Below are 18,111 nucleotides of genomic sequence, written 5' to 3'. Positions count from 1 at the left end.
ACATCACAGCGGTTTAAATGTTATACCAAATGAAAGAATGACTTCTTGGGCACATAATTTGTATTCATTACATTTTCATATCTTATCTCATTACGGAGTTGTAGACTGTTGAATAGAGGATGTGCACTTGTGACAATTTGCCCCATCGGCGGGTAAGTTGTCACATTAGATTATCTAAAAATAAGAACACAACTACTTAATTGTGAATATTGATTTTCATTTCTATATTCAAACCAGAACTGGAAATATAAACAATCGTGCCTAGAGAATTCGAAAAAACTATTATTTCAAGCCAAACTGTACACATTTCACTCGAAACGCATTACTTTGAACTTTAAACTCAAACGTTCGGTGGCTTGCACATAGATCCATTCTGATATGGCCGGATGTCCTCTGGAGTTGGTAGCCTGCTGTCAGCAATAGCATTGCTGGGTAAGGGTGAGCTGATGGAAGCAGAAGCATAACTGGGCATGCTAGAGAGAGCAGAGTTGGTGCTGGGCCTGGCAGGGTTCTGAATGGGGCGATCTGTGACCTAGGATGGTGCAAACTTGGTTTCCAGAAATACATCTCTGTTGTAAGGTTGAACCCCGGTCACCCTAAAGCTAACCTGAATCTTCAGGGGGTTGCAGCCAGAGGATAGGCATTTGCTACAAACCCAGGAATGTCATAAATTGACATTGTCCTCCCTGGGATGTTCCTCATCCAGGAATCACACGCACTGTTGACGTGCCTCTTTAGTGGCCCGTAGACAGACCTGTTTTATGGTTCGAGCCGATCTGAGCAGTGGGTTGGGAATGACAGCATGGTTATGCCATTTTCTTTTCCATAATGGAGTCCATCAATGGACAGATGAGACTCGTGGTTGTCCAAAAGGAGTATATAGGGCTTCTAGTTTGAGCACTTTGTATGTTCACTGAAATGTTTCAGGAAGTCAACAAAGTGCTTGTCTTTCATCCATCCAGAGGAATTTGCCCCTCCTTTGCTGCTAGGTGGCCCATTGACCAGGAGATGTCTATAGTGTCTATATATATTTGTGCTGGGGCAAGTTGTCAGATGTGACAACTTGCCCCAAAGTCATTGAGACAACTTGCCCCAAAATGTGTGGTAATGTTGGCTAAATTTTAAGGTTAGTTCAACATAGCACGTCAGCTAAAGTATCAAAAGACACGTTATTGTCTCCTCTATTTTGTGCAAGATAATAATTTTTATCAATCATCTCTAACAAAGTTGTATTGCATAAAATTTAAAGTACCAATTTTTTACTTTTTAAGCAGAAAAATAAGAAAATTGTGCTAATCTCAGATTAGAGTGACCTTGACAACATGTGAACAGGAAATTGACTATAGAAGAAGAAGTCACACAAAGTTGCTATTTGATTTTTGAGATAGAGCCTCTAGTGTTGGAGTTATGAACAGTGTGACAACTTACCCATGTGACAACTTACCCCGCTCTCCCCTACAGGTATTGGATGAGAAACCTAATCGTGTATTGGTCCTGTAACATTATGTAAACTTCAATTCCAAGAACTGCACCGATGCAGATGTCATATCATAGCAATCTATCAATAAATGCACACACACACCTTGTACTCTGTGATGTTCGCTCCGCTCGGCGCCCCTGCGTATTGAATTACGCGCTGAATCCATGAAGATTTAGTTCAGGGGAGGAGCCGAAACTTGACGCATCGCGCCGCCGTTTCAAATTAGTTTTTAAACGGGACTGAAACGATCACAAATGAATTAATCTAACAATTTTTAGGGGGGGCTGGGCAGAAGTTTTGGGGGGAAAAGCTCCCCTAAAAAGGGCCTAGTGACGCCCCTGCTACTGACAACAATTTATGAAAAAACCCTCTAGATTTGGTGCTATGTGCTTCTTCCGATCAAATGTTGCTAAAGGGGTCGAAAAAGTAACTAAATCTTGTAGAAGTATGGCAAGCCGTTTGGACATAAACTACCCCTGGGAGTACTAGTCACAATTCAGTTTTGACTTGTCAAAATTTCAATTCCAGATATCTCTTCATAATTGGACTAGTCATAATTGGAATAAGTATATCTACAACGTGATTACGACTAGTCATAACAGGCAATGAACACATCTACAAAGTAATTTCGGCTTGCCATAATACATATTCGAGATATCTACAATGCTGTTTTGACTCGTCATATTCATCAATTGGAATATGGCAATATGGCATATGGCAAGCCATTTTCTCATTTAACATTTGAGGTTTATTAGTATCTTTTTTTAGGCTACTAGTACTTATTGTTTAGTTACTAGTAACTATTCCATTAGATACTAGTACCTTAAAACTATTACTTATTCATTAGATACTAGTACTTAATCATTAGATACTAGTACCTAAAATAAGATACTGCTTATTTATTAGATACTAGTGCCTAAAATTAGATACTAGTGCTTATTTATTAGATACTAGTGCCTAAAATTAGATACTAGTACTTATTCATTAGATACTAGTACTTAATCATTAGATACTACCTAAAATAAGATACTAGTGCTTATTTATTAGATACTAGTGCCTAAAATTAGATACTAGTACTTATTCATTAGATACTAGTACTTAATCATTAGATACTACCTAAAATAAGATACTAGTGCTTATTTATTAGATACTAGTGCCTAAAATTAGATACTAGTACTTATTCATTAGATACTAGTACTTAATCATTAGATACTAGTACCTAAAATAAGATACTAGTGCTTATTTATTAGATACTAGTGCCTAAAATTAGATACTAGTACTTATTCATTAGATACTAGTACTTAATCATTAGATACTAGTACCTAAAATAAGATACTAGTGCTTATTTATTAGATACTAGTGCCTAAAATTAGATACTAGTACTTATTCATTAGATACTATTACTTAATCATTAGATACTAGTACCTAAAATAAGATTCTAGTGCTTATTTATTAGATACTAGTGCCTAAAATTAGATACTAGTGCTTATTTATTAGATACTAGTACTTATTCAATAGATACTAGTACTTAATCATTAGATACTAGTACTTATTCATTACATACTAGTAACTTTTTAGATCAAAGATATCCTGAAAATAATAGATACTAGTTTAAGCTTATACTCAGTATGCAAATTATATGTTGAATATTAATAAGACAACGTAATATGTAAGGGAGATTGGGCCGGAGAGTAAGAAAGAAGATGCAAATTGGAGGTTCTCGAGCAAATACAGAGAAAGCTTTATTGAAAAGAAAAAGCTTTATTGAAAGAAAATTAATTTGTGTTTAGTGAACTTAAGAAGAATCGAGGGCATGCTGGGTTGCAAAAAGATGAATGTTCATGCAAAAAATAGATAAGAGCGGCATCGGCTTGCGGTAAAGAGGCGACCCAAAGCCGATGTAACGGAGAGCTGGTTAGAGCTCTAACAGACTGAATTATCCGCCTATGGCTGACCGATATTTATTCGATGTGTTTGGTAGGGGGCCCGACGTCCCGCTTTTGCGCGACATCGGCCAATCGTACGTGTGCTATCTGGGTTTCGTCCCCGCTCTCCTCCATGTATAGGGCTAAATCCACGAGGCTGAATCCAGCTTCTTATTCGCAGTTCTTATTGACACTATCCGTTCCACCTTAAAAACCTGAAGCATCCACTTTTCCAGTTTCTTATTCACGCTTAGCTTAGGGCCCATCTCGCCTTTCTCTTCTTTTACATTTTATTTTAAACTTTGTGTGTCTGTGGGCGTGTCTCGATATGTGTGTGTCCGCGCGTGTGTCTGTGCCTCCTTACGTTTGTCTGTGTGTGTGTGTGTGCGTGTGTGTGTGTGTGTGTGTGTGTGTGTGCGCGTGTTTGTGTGCGTGTCTGTATGTGTGTGTGTGTGTGTGTGTGTGTGTGTGTGTGAGTGTGAAAGTGCAATATTCTAGTGCAGAGCATGAAATACGGTTTATACATAATGAGGTCAATTACGTGTATATTTGTAAAAAGCATACTATACACAGTTTTATTATACTTAGCATATCTATTATTAACTGTCTCTCTTACCTCTTATGTAAATTAATTATTTTCATCATTGATATATTTTATTTTTATTCTATATATTTATTTTTATTAAGAAAACAGACATTTTTACTGTAGCGTTTTTAAGTAATGGACCCCTGAATTTGTCATATCTCACAGTACTGTTCAATGGGCCCTTGCACTTATCGGACATTTTGAGGTGCTATAACTCAACTTTCTTTGAGGGTGCTTTAAAGATGCCACATAGGGGTTATACCCTGTCTCCCTGTCTACCATCATGCATGACAGGAGAAAGTTCTACAGTAGCATTTTGGAGTTATGGACCTATGAAATCGGCATATTTCACAAAAATATTTTCATAACTCATTTTATTCATATGAGGGGCACGGTGGCTTAGTGGTTAGCACGTTCGCCTCACACCTCCAGGGTTTAGGGTTCGACTCCCGCTTCCGACCTGTGTGTGTGGAGCTTGCATGTTCTCCCCGTGCCTCGAGGGGTTTCCTCCGGGTACTCCGGTTTCCTCCCCTGGTCCAAAGACATGCATGGTAGGTTGATTGGCATCTCTGGAAAAATTGTACGAAGGGTGTGAGTGCGTGAGTGCGTGAGTGAATGAGTGAATGAGTGAGTGTGTGTGCCCTGCGATGGCTTGGCACTCCATCCAGGGTGTATCCTGCCTTGATCCCCGATGACTCCTGAGATAGGCCCAGGCTCCCCGTGACCCGAGGTAGTTCGGATAAGCGGTAGAAAATGGATGGATGGATGGATTGTATTCATTAAAGACTTCAAAATACTAGACAAAATGTTGTTGTTCATTCAAGCACGAGCAGGAAGTTAATACTGGTGTGCTGTCTGACAAATTCTGACACAGCCTTAAGTGTAGAAGACGGGACTTCTGACTCACTGTCAGAAACTCTCAATACGCTGGACTTGTCAATACAACCATTTCAAATCTCGCCTAAATAGTTTAATGACCTTTATATGAATAATAGCATGATTATATAATGTAACGCTTGACAATTATTTCAGATTTATTTTTTATTTAATATTTAATTTCATTTTAAAAAATAAATATTTAATCGTTAAATATTTGTAATGCGTGAAAAACGTTATCCGCATACATTTCTGGAGCTTGTTCGAGTGAATCAAACTTTGGTGACTAACGGCAGTTGGTCGAAGAGTGGCCTGACGAGGTCTGTGCTTTTTTGGGTTCTTGTTTGATTTATCATTATTATTTTGTTTTTAATTTATTTTACTTTTATTTGTGTATGAGTAACGTGCGATTCTCTTTTCCATTTGGAATCAACTTCTTTCCTTTTTTTGGTATAGGACCTTGGCACCAAGAGGCATTTTGTGATTGGTTTTGATCTTGGTGGTAGTGATTCCTACACCGAGTGAAATGCTCAACATTGATATCAGCTTTGTGTGAAATACGTGTTGCACGAAATCGAATGTGGTGATTCTTTTATTTAGAAGTGATTCTAAATTCTAACAATACTAATCACAAGGTTACAAGACTAAACTTGACTCACTACTTAGACAGGATATTAGGCAAAACAAACTGTGCAAGACAGAAAGCACAAAGGCATTAAAAAAGAACCAAATCAACCAGGGAACAGGTGAGGGACATGAAATCATAACAAGATGATTAATGAGGTAAGGAGAGGGCGGTGACATGGACAAAGGGGACATGTCCTGAGTGACAATAATGTGTTTCTCTCTACACAAAACACCTGCTACTGTCATGATCCTGCCCCAAGACTGGAAAAACCTGACAAGAAGTGACAGAACCATAACAGTAATTATGAGTTACGATTTTTCCGGGCTTCACAGTTAACACAAATTACAAAAAAGTTAAATCATGTTAACTGTCTGAGCCCTTTTTGAGCCTACATATGAAAACGCATGTTGGAACTAAAATGGTGGTGACTCCTGAAATCTTTTTAATACATACTTAAGGTTGGTCACGTTTGAGAAAAGAAAACCACACTAAAAAATTACTAACAAATTAAAGGTATGTTGTTAGGTTTATTGTAAAAAATAATAAAAAAGTTTATGTTTTCCTTTGATAAAAAAAACATTAATGTGGTAATTTGACTCGCTAAAACGAATATTAGTGTTTGCTTAAGATGTAATACAATGTGTATACACGATTTAGGGTTAAAAAATGCTTTATTTTCCACAAACCGTGCATGTTTGTATCTCCTCTTTGCTCCGCCTCTCTGAAACGCGCTGATATTTAACAAAGCTCATCGCTCTGAAAAGCGAGGTGTGCTTTGATTGGCCAGTTCAATAGTGCGTAGTGATTGGTCGGATACTGGATGGAAATGTATCGCCTCTTCAAATATTCGGAAGACTCCTTTAAAAAAATACTGGTCGAAAAAGAATAAAAACAATCTAAGCACACTCTTTATAAAAAATAATCAATTACTCTTCCTACATAAATTATTTATAAAAACACCAAAGAAATCTGTATTCTAGAGTCTTAGACCTTTCTAATAATATATGGTTTGTCATGATTCGATTTGAAATTACATGCACAATATTGAGGGAAACTTAGGTGTCCCGTTTATGGAACGGGTGACAATTAAATCGGCTACACTCCAAAAATATATTATCGCTGTCGTAGGCCTATATGTCCAAATTCACAGTTTACCAGGACATGGAAAAAACACTGTACTATTTAAATGACTTAATACCATTGACAAACATAAAGTGTGACAAAAATTCACGAAATATGGAGATTTTAGAAAGACAGAAGCGATGTATGAAAATAGTATCATGCATGCCGTCCAAACATCCATTTTAACTAATGATGTATGGTGAAGAAGTGAAATGTGTAATATTTAAAATACTTTTGATCACATGAACATTAATTGGTCCTTGAGTTTTGGGTTGATAATCCAGAGGCTTCTGTCACTGTGACTACTATTTCGACTACTGGGGAAAAGGAACCCAAGTCACCGTTTCTTCTGGTAAGTCGTTATTAATATTTCATTCCTGTTGGTTCTTTTTTTATTCTGTTTGAAAATCACGTGAAGCCATGTTATTCTGTCTTGACAAAACTTGAGCCTATTTAATTGACAATTCATTCCTTTGACTAAAAGACAAAGGTAACCAATGAAAATGTGTTTCAGCAAATAACATAGGCTGCTGTTTGTGAGATTTTTTTCTCATCTATAAAGTATTAATATAAGCTATATTAAGGTTTATTGATGAACCTGTGTATTGTGACATAGCTTGCAAATACTTTTTGCAATTTTGTACATTGAACGTGTTAAAAGTATCACTGTGACTACGATGCTTTTGACTACTGGGGAAAAGGAACCCAAGTCAGCGTTTCGTCTGGTAAGTCGTTAGTAATCTTCCATTCCTGTTGTTTTTTCATTTCAAGCCATGTTATTTTGTCTTAACAAGACTTGAACCTGTTTAATTTGCAACGTATTCCTTTGACTAAAAGACAAGGGTAACATTCATGAAAATGTGTTTCGACAAATAACAGGTTGCTGTTTGCGAACAAAAATTCTCATCTGTAATATATTAATAGAAGATACATTTAGATTATTAATGAACCTGTGTATTGTTGAATAGATGGCAAATATTATTTGCAATATTGTACTTTGAACGTGTTAAAAGTATCACAGTGACTACGGTGCTTTTGACTACTGGGGAAAAGGAACCCAAGTCACTGTTTCGTCTGGTAAGTCGTTATTAATCTTCCATTCCTGTTCGTTTTTAATTTTAATTTTGTTTGAAAATCATGTCAAGCCATGTTATTTTGTCTTAACAAAACTTGAACCTGATCAATTGACAACGTACTTCTTTGACTTGAAGACATCTTGGCAAAAAAATTAGTCTGCTATTTGCGACATTTTTCTCAAACTTATATAGGTTTATTAATGAACCCGTGTATTGTTAAATAGCTGGCAAATATTTTTTGCCAATTTTGTACATCGAACGTGTTAAAAGTATCACTGTGACTACGGTCGCTTTGACTACTGGGGAAAAGGCACGTTGGTCACTGTGACTTCAGGTAAGAACTTTATATCTGCTAATTTCGCAACTAATATAAAATGATTAAATTGACCTAAATTAGACATCTCTGTTTTCCAAAAAAACTTATTCTGAATTAAATAAAAACAGCGAATCGTTTCATTGCGGGGATTAGATGACAGTGATTTGTCACGTAAAAGCCTATAGTTTTTGTGCAATATATTGGGGTAAAATTGTTATTGTGACTATGGTTTTGACTACTGGGGGAAAGGAACCATGGTCACTGTATCATCAGGTAAGAAATCGTCTAAATATTATTTACAAAGTATATGCACTAAATGATAATTCATTTCTAAATTAATTTCGATAGAACAATTTTCAAACGTTATATAAACGTATGCACGGGTGATCTTGACTTTATGACAGTTAGGATCAGTGCATTAGACATTTCAAGCTCTTCCTACAAAGCATAGTGCGGTACAATTTTGTGCGAGATTTAGTGTTATAAATGCATGTCGTGTAACTGGGCTTTCGACTACTGGGGGAGCGGCACCAAAGTCTCCGTAACAAACAGTAGGTTGTTATTCATTTAATGTGAAGATGCATATTTAACGTTTGATATTTAAAAAGGTTTTATATTTTTGCTTTATAGCCAATGTGGCTTAATCTGTGTTTATTCTTCTGCTCCTATTTATTTAGATGTTTCAATAGCATGAAATTTCCCCCAAAAATACTTTTACAAAAATTCTCAATTAAATCTCATCATAACAATAATGTGGCAAATAATTATTCTCTTTATATGCGACTTAATCACAACAGTACAGACTGTGAAAGGAGAAGAGTAAAAAGCAAGGTTTAATCAGGTTTCTAGTGCGTTTACAATTAATGCCTACATGCGCTATTCGTAATATTTTGATATTTCTATTTGATTAAAATATTAGAAGAAATTTTGTTTTGTATGATCGATCGTTTAAAAGAAAAATCACTAACACTGCTGAAGCGTACCGATTTAAAGACATTTTATTCAAACATTTAAAATGTTAAAGTACTCGAACTGTGATAATTAGTAGACCTGTATAGTAAGTCATTTTTTACTAACACGTTGACTGCGTTCTGTCTACATAAACAACAGTAGTTATTTCTTGTTTATTTGAACGTTTCAAATGTGTAAACTATATAAAAATTATACTTAATAATGTCATTTTCTGTTAGAAAATTAGTTTAGCCTTTTTAATAAAAAAAATGTTTGAGTTGTTTTACAGTCAAACAGCATAAAAAATATAAGAAACACCTGTAAATACTATTTAAACGTTCCAATAATCAGGTTGTAAACTGCGATATTGTAATTTTGTAAAAATTTGTTATTATTTAATTATTAAATGTGAATTATTTGAGTTGTTTTTAAGTAAAAACATCCACACGAAAATCAACCATGGTTTTATTTGAATGAAAGTTTAGTAACAGTGTTTTTGGCGCATTGGTTTAGTTTGATCTTTTTAGAACAGTTTTACTGTTAAAAGCAATCTAAACCAATGGGCCAGAAAACTGTTACTAAACTTGTGATTAATTTTCGTTAGTGAATCACTCTGAATAAATTTTATTGCACCTTTCTCAGAATCAGCTTTGTTTGTTTTTCTGTTTACATGGGAATTTGTCACGTTGCATTACAACAATAAAAATGCTCCAAATAGGAATATTTAAAGACTATTTAAATAGCAAACACAAGGAAATTGCTATTAGAAAAGAAAAAGAGATTAATTGTGCAAAATTGCAAAAAGCTACAGTTGAAGTAAAAATGTGCATTTTTTTTATCAGATGGGGTTGATTTTACCAACATAGGCCCTATGCATCTTTTTCAAAGATGTACACCTTTCAGGTTGTAAGTGTGTTGCAATTAACATTGAATGTCTCTGCAGCTCAACCATCTGCGCCACAGTCTCTCATTGGTTTGGCTCAGTGCGGTTCTGATTCTGATGGCTTCCTCTATCTTGGCTGCGTGACAAGAGGTTTCTCGCCCGCGGACTCAGTTTCTTTCACATGGACAAATCCTGAGGGGAACGCGGTGAATGATTTCGTGCAGTATCCAGCAGTCGGAGATGGCGGAGTTATCACCAAAAGCAGCCACCTGCGCGTGCAGAAAAGCGGCATGGATCCCAATCGCCCGTACGGATGCAAAGCTGCAAATGCTGTCGGTGAAAAGAAAATTTACGTTCTTCAGGCAGGTAAGTTACGCCCAAACTGTAACACATTTTTTTTAAATGAGAGTTGAGTTTCATTTAATAGCTATCTATCTGTTATGTGTTGCTGTCAACTTTGTTGTTTCTGCAGTCATATTGTTCATTTTTCTATATACAGTTATATATACAATTTTATACTTGCATTTAGCAAGAAAGGAGATGTAGAGTGTTTGAATGTGGCTATGGCAGATTTGCCTGCATCAAAGTTAATAATTCCTTATTATAATATTCCACAGTAATTCTAATCAATAGTTCCATCTATGCCTTTAGAAATACTGGTTTAACTAAATCTATGCCAGAAAACATTTATGTAAACCAGATATGTTAAAGGTCACATGCCATTGAGTCGATCTGCATTTAAATTCATCTACATGTTTGCTTGCTCAATAAAGCATGTCATTCTGTCGCTTTTCATGCCCTTTCTGCCTTCTCCTGTATGTTGCCTGCAGCCCCACCGCCAGATAAGAGAGCATCTGTGTTCTTAACATCTCCTACAAAAGCGGATTTAGAGAATGGAACAGCTACTTTCATTTGCTTAGCCAAGGAGTTTTCCCCTCAAAATCACTCATTTAAGTGGCTTCAGAATGGTGAGGAGGTAAAAGACGTGGTAGCTGATGATTGTTTAGGCAAGAAAACCAATGTAACTGTTTACACCGCCACAAGCGTTTTGCAATTGGATGCTGACGATTGGACCAAGACACCTGGAACCAAAATTACGTGCACATTCAACCACAAAGCTGGAAGTGATACTAAAGAAGCAACTAACACAGGTTTGTTTTATTTGAAATTCGTAAACATTTTAATTATTGTTTCCCTTAATCCTTTGCCTGCTGAATATATTGTCTGTCTGGTTTCTATAGAATCTTCAGCAGAATGTGTTTCTGCTCATTTTATCCCTCCCTCCTGGGAGGACATGTTCCTGAAAAAAAGTGGGAGTCTAAAGTGCAGAGCTACAGGAGAAATAGGATTCAACAAAATGGAAATTAAAGCATCTGGGAAAGTCATCAATACAACAGGACAAATCCAATCAAATGAGAAAACAGTTGAGCTTGAGGCCAGAATCAATTTTGAAGAATGGAGCAATGGAACAAAATTTATGTGTAGCATCGAACACGAATCAAAGGCAGACCCCACAGAGATTTTGTATACCAGAGAGATTGGTATGCTTTTTCTTCAACTTCAACATCTCTTTTTGTTATGTGTGATTTCAACTACCTATAACTACAACTTATACCATAGTGACTTATCTTTCATTTTTAAATATTTAAGCTTGCACAGTTAGAAAAATGAGAAAAACTTCTTGACTTGCTGCATTCTCACCCTAATTGTGATCTCGTATTATTAGGTGGAAATGTGAAGAGACCCTCTGTTTACATATTAGCACCCCCAGAACAAATACAGAATGAAACGGTGACCCTGACATGTTATGTGAAGGACTTCTACCCCAAAGAGGTGTTTGTGTCTTGGCTTGCTGATGATGACCATTTGAAACCTGGGAATGGGTACATGCAGAACACTAGTGTGCCAATGTTGAACAATAAATACTTTAGTGTCTATAGTCAGCTCTCACTTCCGTCTTCTACGTGGAAAAGTGGTACAGTGTTTAGCTGTGTTGTGTACCATGAAAGCATTGATCAGTCTTTGCAAATATTGACAAGATCTATTAACAATAATTCGGAAAAACCCAGCATATTTAATCTAAGTTTGAATACGCCTGCTTGCAAGGGGTAAACTGTCATGTGGTGTCTGCCTGCATGTGGACGTTTAAATGTTTATTCTTTTCTTTAAGTGTCATGTCTATATTGTCTTGTAAGAGTCTCTGTCATTAATGTTTGCTTGAAACTTTGTCATGCACATCAAATTGAGAAAAAAAGCTAATAAAAAAAACAAAGCATATTGTCTGTTTAGTTAATGTTATCATTTGCATTTAATGTGTCTCAGTGTTTTAAAGCTTCAACATATTTAGTCTTTGTTGCATTTTTAATTAAAGGACACTTTCTTTGATCTATAATGATCACAGAATCTACAATCATCTATAATCCTCATTAAAAATCAAATTTTTACTTGGATTAATGAAATATTCTGTTATTTTTCATTACATAAAAAGGTTAGTTGTAGTCGAATAAAATTATTAATACAATTTTCTGAAGTCCTTTCAAAATGCATAGCTTTAAAGTAAATGCATTTACACAATTTAGATGAAGAAAACATTACCTGCTAGGCAAAATAATGAAATAAGCAGTGTATAAAATCTAGGGAGTTATGGAAATCCTTAATTATCAATGTGTTTGCACATGATCTTGTATGCTTATCATTTGTTCAAAGCTGTTTAATTTTAAAATCATCAAGATATCAAGTTTCAACTATTTGTGGTTAATACTTGGTGCACATCTATGTTCATCAGTGGCATGCCAAGACACATTCAAAACCTTTGATGTTTTCAGGGTCACCTTTGTTTACTTTTGATTATATATTAAAATATGTGTCAGACATAAGGTATGAGATACGGTATAAGAATTTAGTTAGTGTGTAGAGAACATGCTCAATAACTAAATATCGTAATTTTGGTTCGACTCGGGTTATATTTTAACACAAAGCTTAGTTTGAGACCAAACAGTTACTTGGTGCCCTATGAAGTCTTACTACAGAGCCCCTGTTAATAATCCTTACCCTAAAATGTCTTTGTATTTTGTGTGTCTCTTTAGCATGGCTTATGTGGCTAGAGCAACCTCTCTATGATCCAGTTGAAACAGACGACAGCGGCATTGGAAACGTTGCCGTAACTTTTGTCTTCCTCTTTCTCATTACTTTGTTCTACAGCATTGGTGCTACTTTTGTTAAGGTATATACATTTTAATTTGTTTAGTTTAGGATACATTAAGCGTTTGAGGTTATAAAGGGCATGGGTATTTAATTTGAATTTTTTTATTATATCATTCAGCTCTTGGGAGAGATTTTTGCCTGACTTCATAAGATTTTGTTCCACTATAATAATTACTATTTATTGTCAAACTATAATTTCAGGTGAAATAAGAGATCCTTGTGAGGATGGACCTGCATGAATCACTCCCTCTGATTCCCAGAAAAACAATGTAACAGATTATTTTCTTGTAAATATGTGATTGTGCTTGTTTAACTTTTGCTTTAATAAAATAAAAAATAGTAAACTATTTCATTAGTCTTGCATTGTTTCATTTTTAAATCTGTTTACATAAAATTTTAACAGCATGAGCATTTATCATTTTTTATGCAGGATTTTCCTACCAGAATTTAGAGCACAAATTGTGTATGTATAAGCCACCAAATGTGTAACATTTTGTTCTAGTTTACAGCCCTTCAGTTTTTGACATTGTTTCCCTTGTTTCTCAATGTAATACCCATATCTACTTACAATAATTTATGCATTTGATTTCCAGATTAATGTCTTGCAAGGCTTTGTTCAGTTTGAACTGAAACTCTGAATAATCTACCTCTTACAAAGGAAAATACAGTAAATTGCATAACAGGATGTTCATTTTATGTAAATGGTCAGGTGTCTTCCTGTTCAGATGTGTTAAACCATGTCCCAGAGACGCAGATGGTTTTCGGTTCTGCTTTTGGTGGCTTTTTCATCTTTATTTCGGTCCTGGGTATTAACGCTTCCATCTGCTATTTGCTCTGCTCTTTGAAGCATGTCTCTAATTTCCCTCTCTGTCCACCTTCGTTGTTTTCTGCTATTGTAAACTATAAAGATAACCCCCCCAGTAACGGGTCATATTTGTATAATTTTATGATGCAATTAAAAATTTGTACATTTCTCATGTTATGTTTACTTTACTGGATTTCATTTAATGTCTAATCTCTTTTTCAACAGCAAATCGTGTCACTAAACCCAATATCACTTTGCTGAGTAGAGCGGATGGTGATAAAATCTTGATAGAGTGCCAGGTGAATAATTATTACCCGGACAAACTTACTGTAAAGTGGCTTAGGAATGAGCAGGCCATCAGCACTTCTTTATCAAACAGAAAGCTTCAGAATGGTGATGGGAAAGAGAAAACCTTTACTTTCATGAGTCAGTTACCTATCAGTGTTCAGGATCGGGCCACACTGTATACTTGCATAGCCACCCACAATTCTGTGAATATCACACAAAGCTATAATTTGTGCACGGGTAAGTTTAGCACGACAAAATAAACAAATTATTAAACAGATCTCAGAACATATCTGTGTAAAATATGCAATTAAAAATATCCATATTATGACTGATGAAAAAGCTTTATTTTACCTTTACAGACTTGCCAAAACCTTTGATCCATTTAAAGAAACCCCATCTCAGAGACATAATGAAAGGGGGGGGAGTAACAACTACTTGTGTTGTTGAAGCACCCCACAACACAGAAGTGTCATGGTTGGTAAATGGTGCAAGTAAAAAAGCAACCAGCCAAGTCAAAACAGACCTGTATAGTAGCAGAACACAGATTGTTAGTAATATGACTTTATCCAAAGAAGATTGGTTGAGCCTTAGGCCCATTGTTTGTATGGCAAAACATCCATGTGTCCAAGAAGAGACAGCTGCAATTGAGGCTGGTAAGCATTATTATACGTGATGATCCGAGTGTATTTATGTGGCTAAAAAAATGTGTTAAAACTTATTTTTGCTCCTCAGAAACTATACTGAAAAATCCTGTTGTGGTGATCAGGAGGCCTTTCAGAGAATCAGAAAGTGCTGTGTTAGAGTGTGTTGTACGAGATCTTCCTTGTAGTGAGGTGTGCATCACCTTACAGGCCAATGGTGATGATATCTCAGAGATCAACTGTGTGGATGTGACCCAATCTGAGAACATTCAGTCCCTGACCAAAGTTTTCACAATACCCAAGGAGCACCAGAAAAAAGACAAAACCTTTACTTGTACAGTTCGCAGTCTTTCCAAAAGTTGGACATCAAAACCTACTGGAAAAATTTTCGGTAGGAAATGAACATTAGATTTTCATCAGTACCATAAAAGCCATTTATATTAATAATGTACATACGTGTGCTTTTCAAAATTATGATCTATTGGTTTTGCTTTCTCATAAAACATTTGACATATGTTGCCCAGGTGATCCTACGGTTGAGCTCTCAGTTGTTCCCAATGTGAGTGGATCTAGTTCAAATCCTGAGAAGCTGGTGTGTTCTGGGACAGGATTTGACCCAAAGATCACTTGGCTTCCAAACTCTGAAACGAAAACTGGCCCAGTTGTCACAATTGGGGAAAATGGGTGTGTTAAAGTGTACAGTGAGATGTTGGTGTCACAACAAGAGTGGAATCAAGGAGTGACATTTACATGTAAAATCACTGATCAGCTAAATGCCAAAACTATTCATAAAAACATCAGTATCTGTGCAGGTAAGAAGGCATCAGTAAGAAATTTTCTATCAAAATAAACTTTTGAATTTAAGTGACTATGGTGACAATCATGTTATTTTTGGCAACCTTGTGTTCTCTGTTTCTCAAGCAATTATATTTAACTTTTAAACTCATGTCACTCATGTCCTTATATTCTTCATCAGTGAATGAACGTAGCAGTCAGCTGGCAGATGTCTACTTGCTGGGTCCCTCCCTCAGTGATGTGAGATCCAGGACTAACGTTATCTTGACCTGCTTGGTTATTGGTCACCGTGTCAAAGACTTCACTGTCCAATGGAAAACGGACAGAACCAATTCCAATTTACCTCATATCACCCAACCTCCTCAAGATCATGCCAATGGGACTCAAAGCGTCCAAAGTACTTTGAAGGTGCCTGTCCGCACATGGGATGCATATAATGTGTTCACCTGTGAAGTTAAACCTTTATGCTCTGGAGACACAAAGAAGAAGCACATCTCAAAAACCAGAGGTGAGCTCAGTCAGTCCTGCTCATTTTCTTCCTATGACCTACAAAATATTTTTAGGTTTTAAATCTAGTCTCGTGTCGACAGACCTCAAACGGCCTACAGTGAGGATCTTCAAACCCTCTGACAGTGATCTCTCTGGATCTCAAAATACCAGTCTTCTCTGCATGATCACTGGATTCTTCCCATCTGAAATCTCAGTGCATTGGCAACTGAATGTGACTCAACTGGATGCGTCTCGCTTCATTAACAGTCCTGTTGTTTCTCATATTGGAGCAGAGGGTTATTCAATATATAGCTCCTTAATACTGCCTGTGTCAGAGTGGAAGGAGGATATATACTCTTGTATTGTTTCTCACGAGTCATCTCAAAATCCAATTATTGCTACTTTGGAGAACTTGTATGGTGGGTGTCATTATTAAAACTTAAAATAGGATTTTAAGTTGTATATTATATTAAAAGTATTTTATAATTAACTGTGTACAAATATGTCTAAATTGTACACAGATACAGTTACATATAATTGTAGAATTATTCCTAGAGGTTTTTTTATTGGAGGGTGTGATCTCACCACCAAACTGTTTGTCCTATAAACAATGATGTCTCTATAATACTTCTTTACAGAGTTTTAAGGGATAGTTAAAATTCTGTCAATATTTATTCACCCTAAAGTTGTTCAAAAACATGTACAAGACACATTGTTCTGAGTAAAACAAAATAATACACTGCGGAATGACATGATCATTTTCTTTTTTTGTGTGAACTATCCCTTTTAGAAATTTAGCAATAAAAATAATTCATTACATATGTACCATTTAAATGTAGCCTATGTCTAGTTGGAATATTACATAATCCTCTTCTCTGGCCCTAAATGACGTCTATTTTTTATTGTGCTTCAGCTTCGTTGACCCACACTGCTCCTACTGCAAACCTGCTGCAGGGTTCAAATGAGCTGGTGTGTCTGGCATTTGGTTTTAGCCCATCTGCCATCAACATGACCTGGCTGCTGGGCTTGACTGAGATGTCTGACCATAGGGTCACCAGCCCTGCAGAAGGCCCCGATGGAAAGTTTAGCATCCGAAGTCACCTGCATTTACCACCTACAAATTGGGCACCCGGAGAGGTGTACTCATGCAGGGTTACTCATATTACTGGTGTCCTCTTGCTTAACATCTCCAAGCCAGGTAGTGAAACTCTCCTGCTAGTTTTAAAAATCAAACAAACTTGCGGAAGTCCTGAATGAATTACAATTGAACTGTGGTATGGTCAAAGTCTGGTAATGCACTGCAAAATGACAAAGAATTGATGTTTATTAATGACAAGATCTTTTTCCTTATTTTTATCTGAAATATAAAAATGCACTTTTCTTCTCTGTTCTTTACAGAAATATTTGAAGAGGCTATTTTTATGAATGAAAACAAAGCCGAATCTATTGCACACGAGTCTCTCGAGGAAGCATGGAAAATGGCCTGTTCCTTCCTCGTTCTTTTCCTCTTATCTCTCTTCTATGGTTGCACGGTCACTCTGGTCAAAGTGAAGACGACATGAGCGAGTGTGTCAGTTTTCCATTCTTTTTTTCTTAATTGAATAAGGCTACTACTGTTTTAGTAAAATGATGATGAGTATGTTTTAAGCTTTGCATACATTATATAATTACTTGAAAGTGGAAATTATAAAATTTTGGTTGTCAAATAAAACTGCACCATGTTAAAATAAACTAAGTGTTTGTTCAAGTCCAAGTTTATTAATTCAAAGCATAAGAGTACTGATGACTGCATTGTTTGCAAAATAGTTTCTTGGAACAATGTTTGTAATAGTTTGATCCCTGGCATGATTAAAAAAAGTAAAAGCTTTGAGTAAAAGCATTTTAATTCATCCTCATAAACGATCCCCTGAAGGGTCCTGAATGTGTCTATTTCTTTTAACTTTAGCAATAACAAAATGACAAATTGGGTCTCATTAAAGGCGGGGTGTCAGATTTCGGAAAACGCTTGTTTAGACAAAGTCGGGCCGAGAACCAAAACAACCTTGT

General features: G+C 36.0%; 1 protein-coding gene across 1 annotated transcript in view; it reads left to right on the top strand.

The window, feature by feature from the left end:
* The window catches only part of LOC130425839 (uncharacterized), a 154,909-nt gene extending 137,097 nt beyond the window's left edge, over positions 1-17,812 (top strand). Inside the window, exons 4-16 of the mRNA XM_056752249.1 lie at positions 6,924-6,969; positions 9,904-10,209; positions 10,674-10,994; positions 11,085-11,384; positions 11,570-11,951; positions 14,055-14,377; positions 14,500-14,793; positions 14,873-15,172; positions 15,306-15,593; positions 15,758-16,084; positions 16,167-16,484; positions 16,979-17,263; positions 17,464-17,812. Coding sequence (XP_056608227.1) covers positions 6,924-6,969; positions 9,904-10,209; positions 10,674-10,994; positions 11,085-11,384; positions 11,570-11,951; positions 14,055-14,377; positions 14,500-14,793; positions 14,873-15,172; positions 15,306-15,593; positions 15,758-16,084; positions 16,167-16,484; positions 16,979-17,263; positions 17,464-17,627 — 3,654 coding nt within the window. The 3' untranslated portion in view covers positions 17,628-17,812. The remainder of the gene's footprint in view (positions 1-6,923; positions 6,970-9,903; positions 10,210-10,673; positions 10,995-11,084; positions 11,385-11,569; positions 11,952-14,054; positions 14,378-14,499; positions 14,794-14,872; positions 15,173-15,305; positions 15,594-15,757; positions 16,085-16,166; positions 16,485-16,978; positions 17,264-17,463) is intronic.
* Positions 17,813-18,111: the final 299 nt, after the last annotated feature.

The sequence above is a fragment of the Triplophysa dalaica genome, chromosome 7 (assembly GCF_015846415.1).
Source record: "Triplophysa dalaica isolate WHDGS20190420 chromosome 7, ASM1584641v1, whole genome shotgun sequence".
Classification (NCBI taxonomy): domain Eukaryota; kingdom Metazoa; phylum Chordata; class Actinopteri; order Cypriniformes; family Nemacheilidae; genus Triplophysa; species Triplophysa dalaica.
This window is presented reverse-complemented; position numbering and strand designations above follow the sequence as displayed.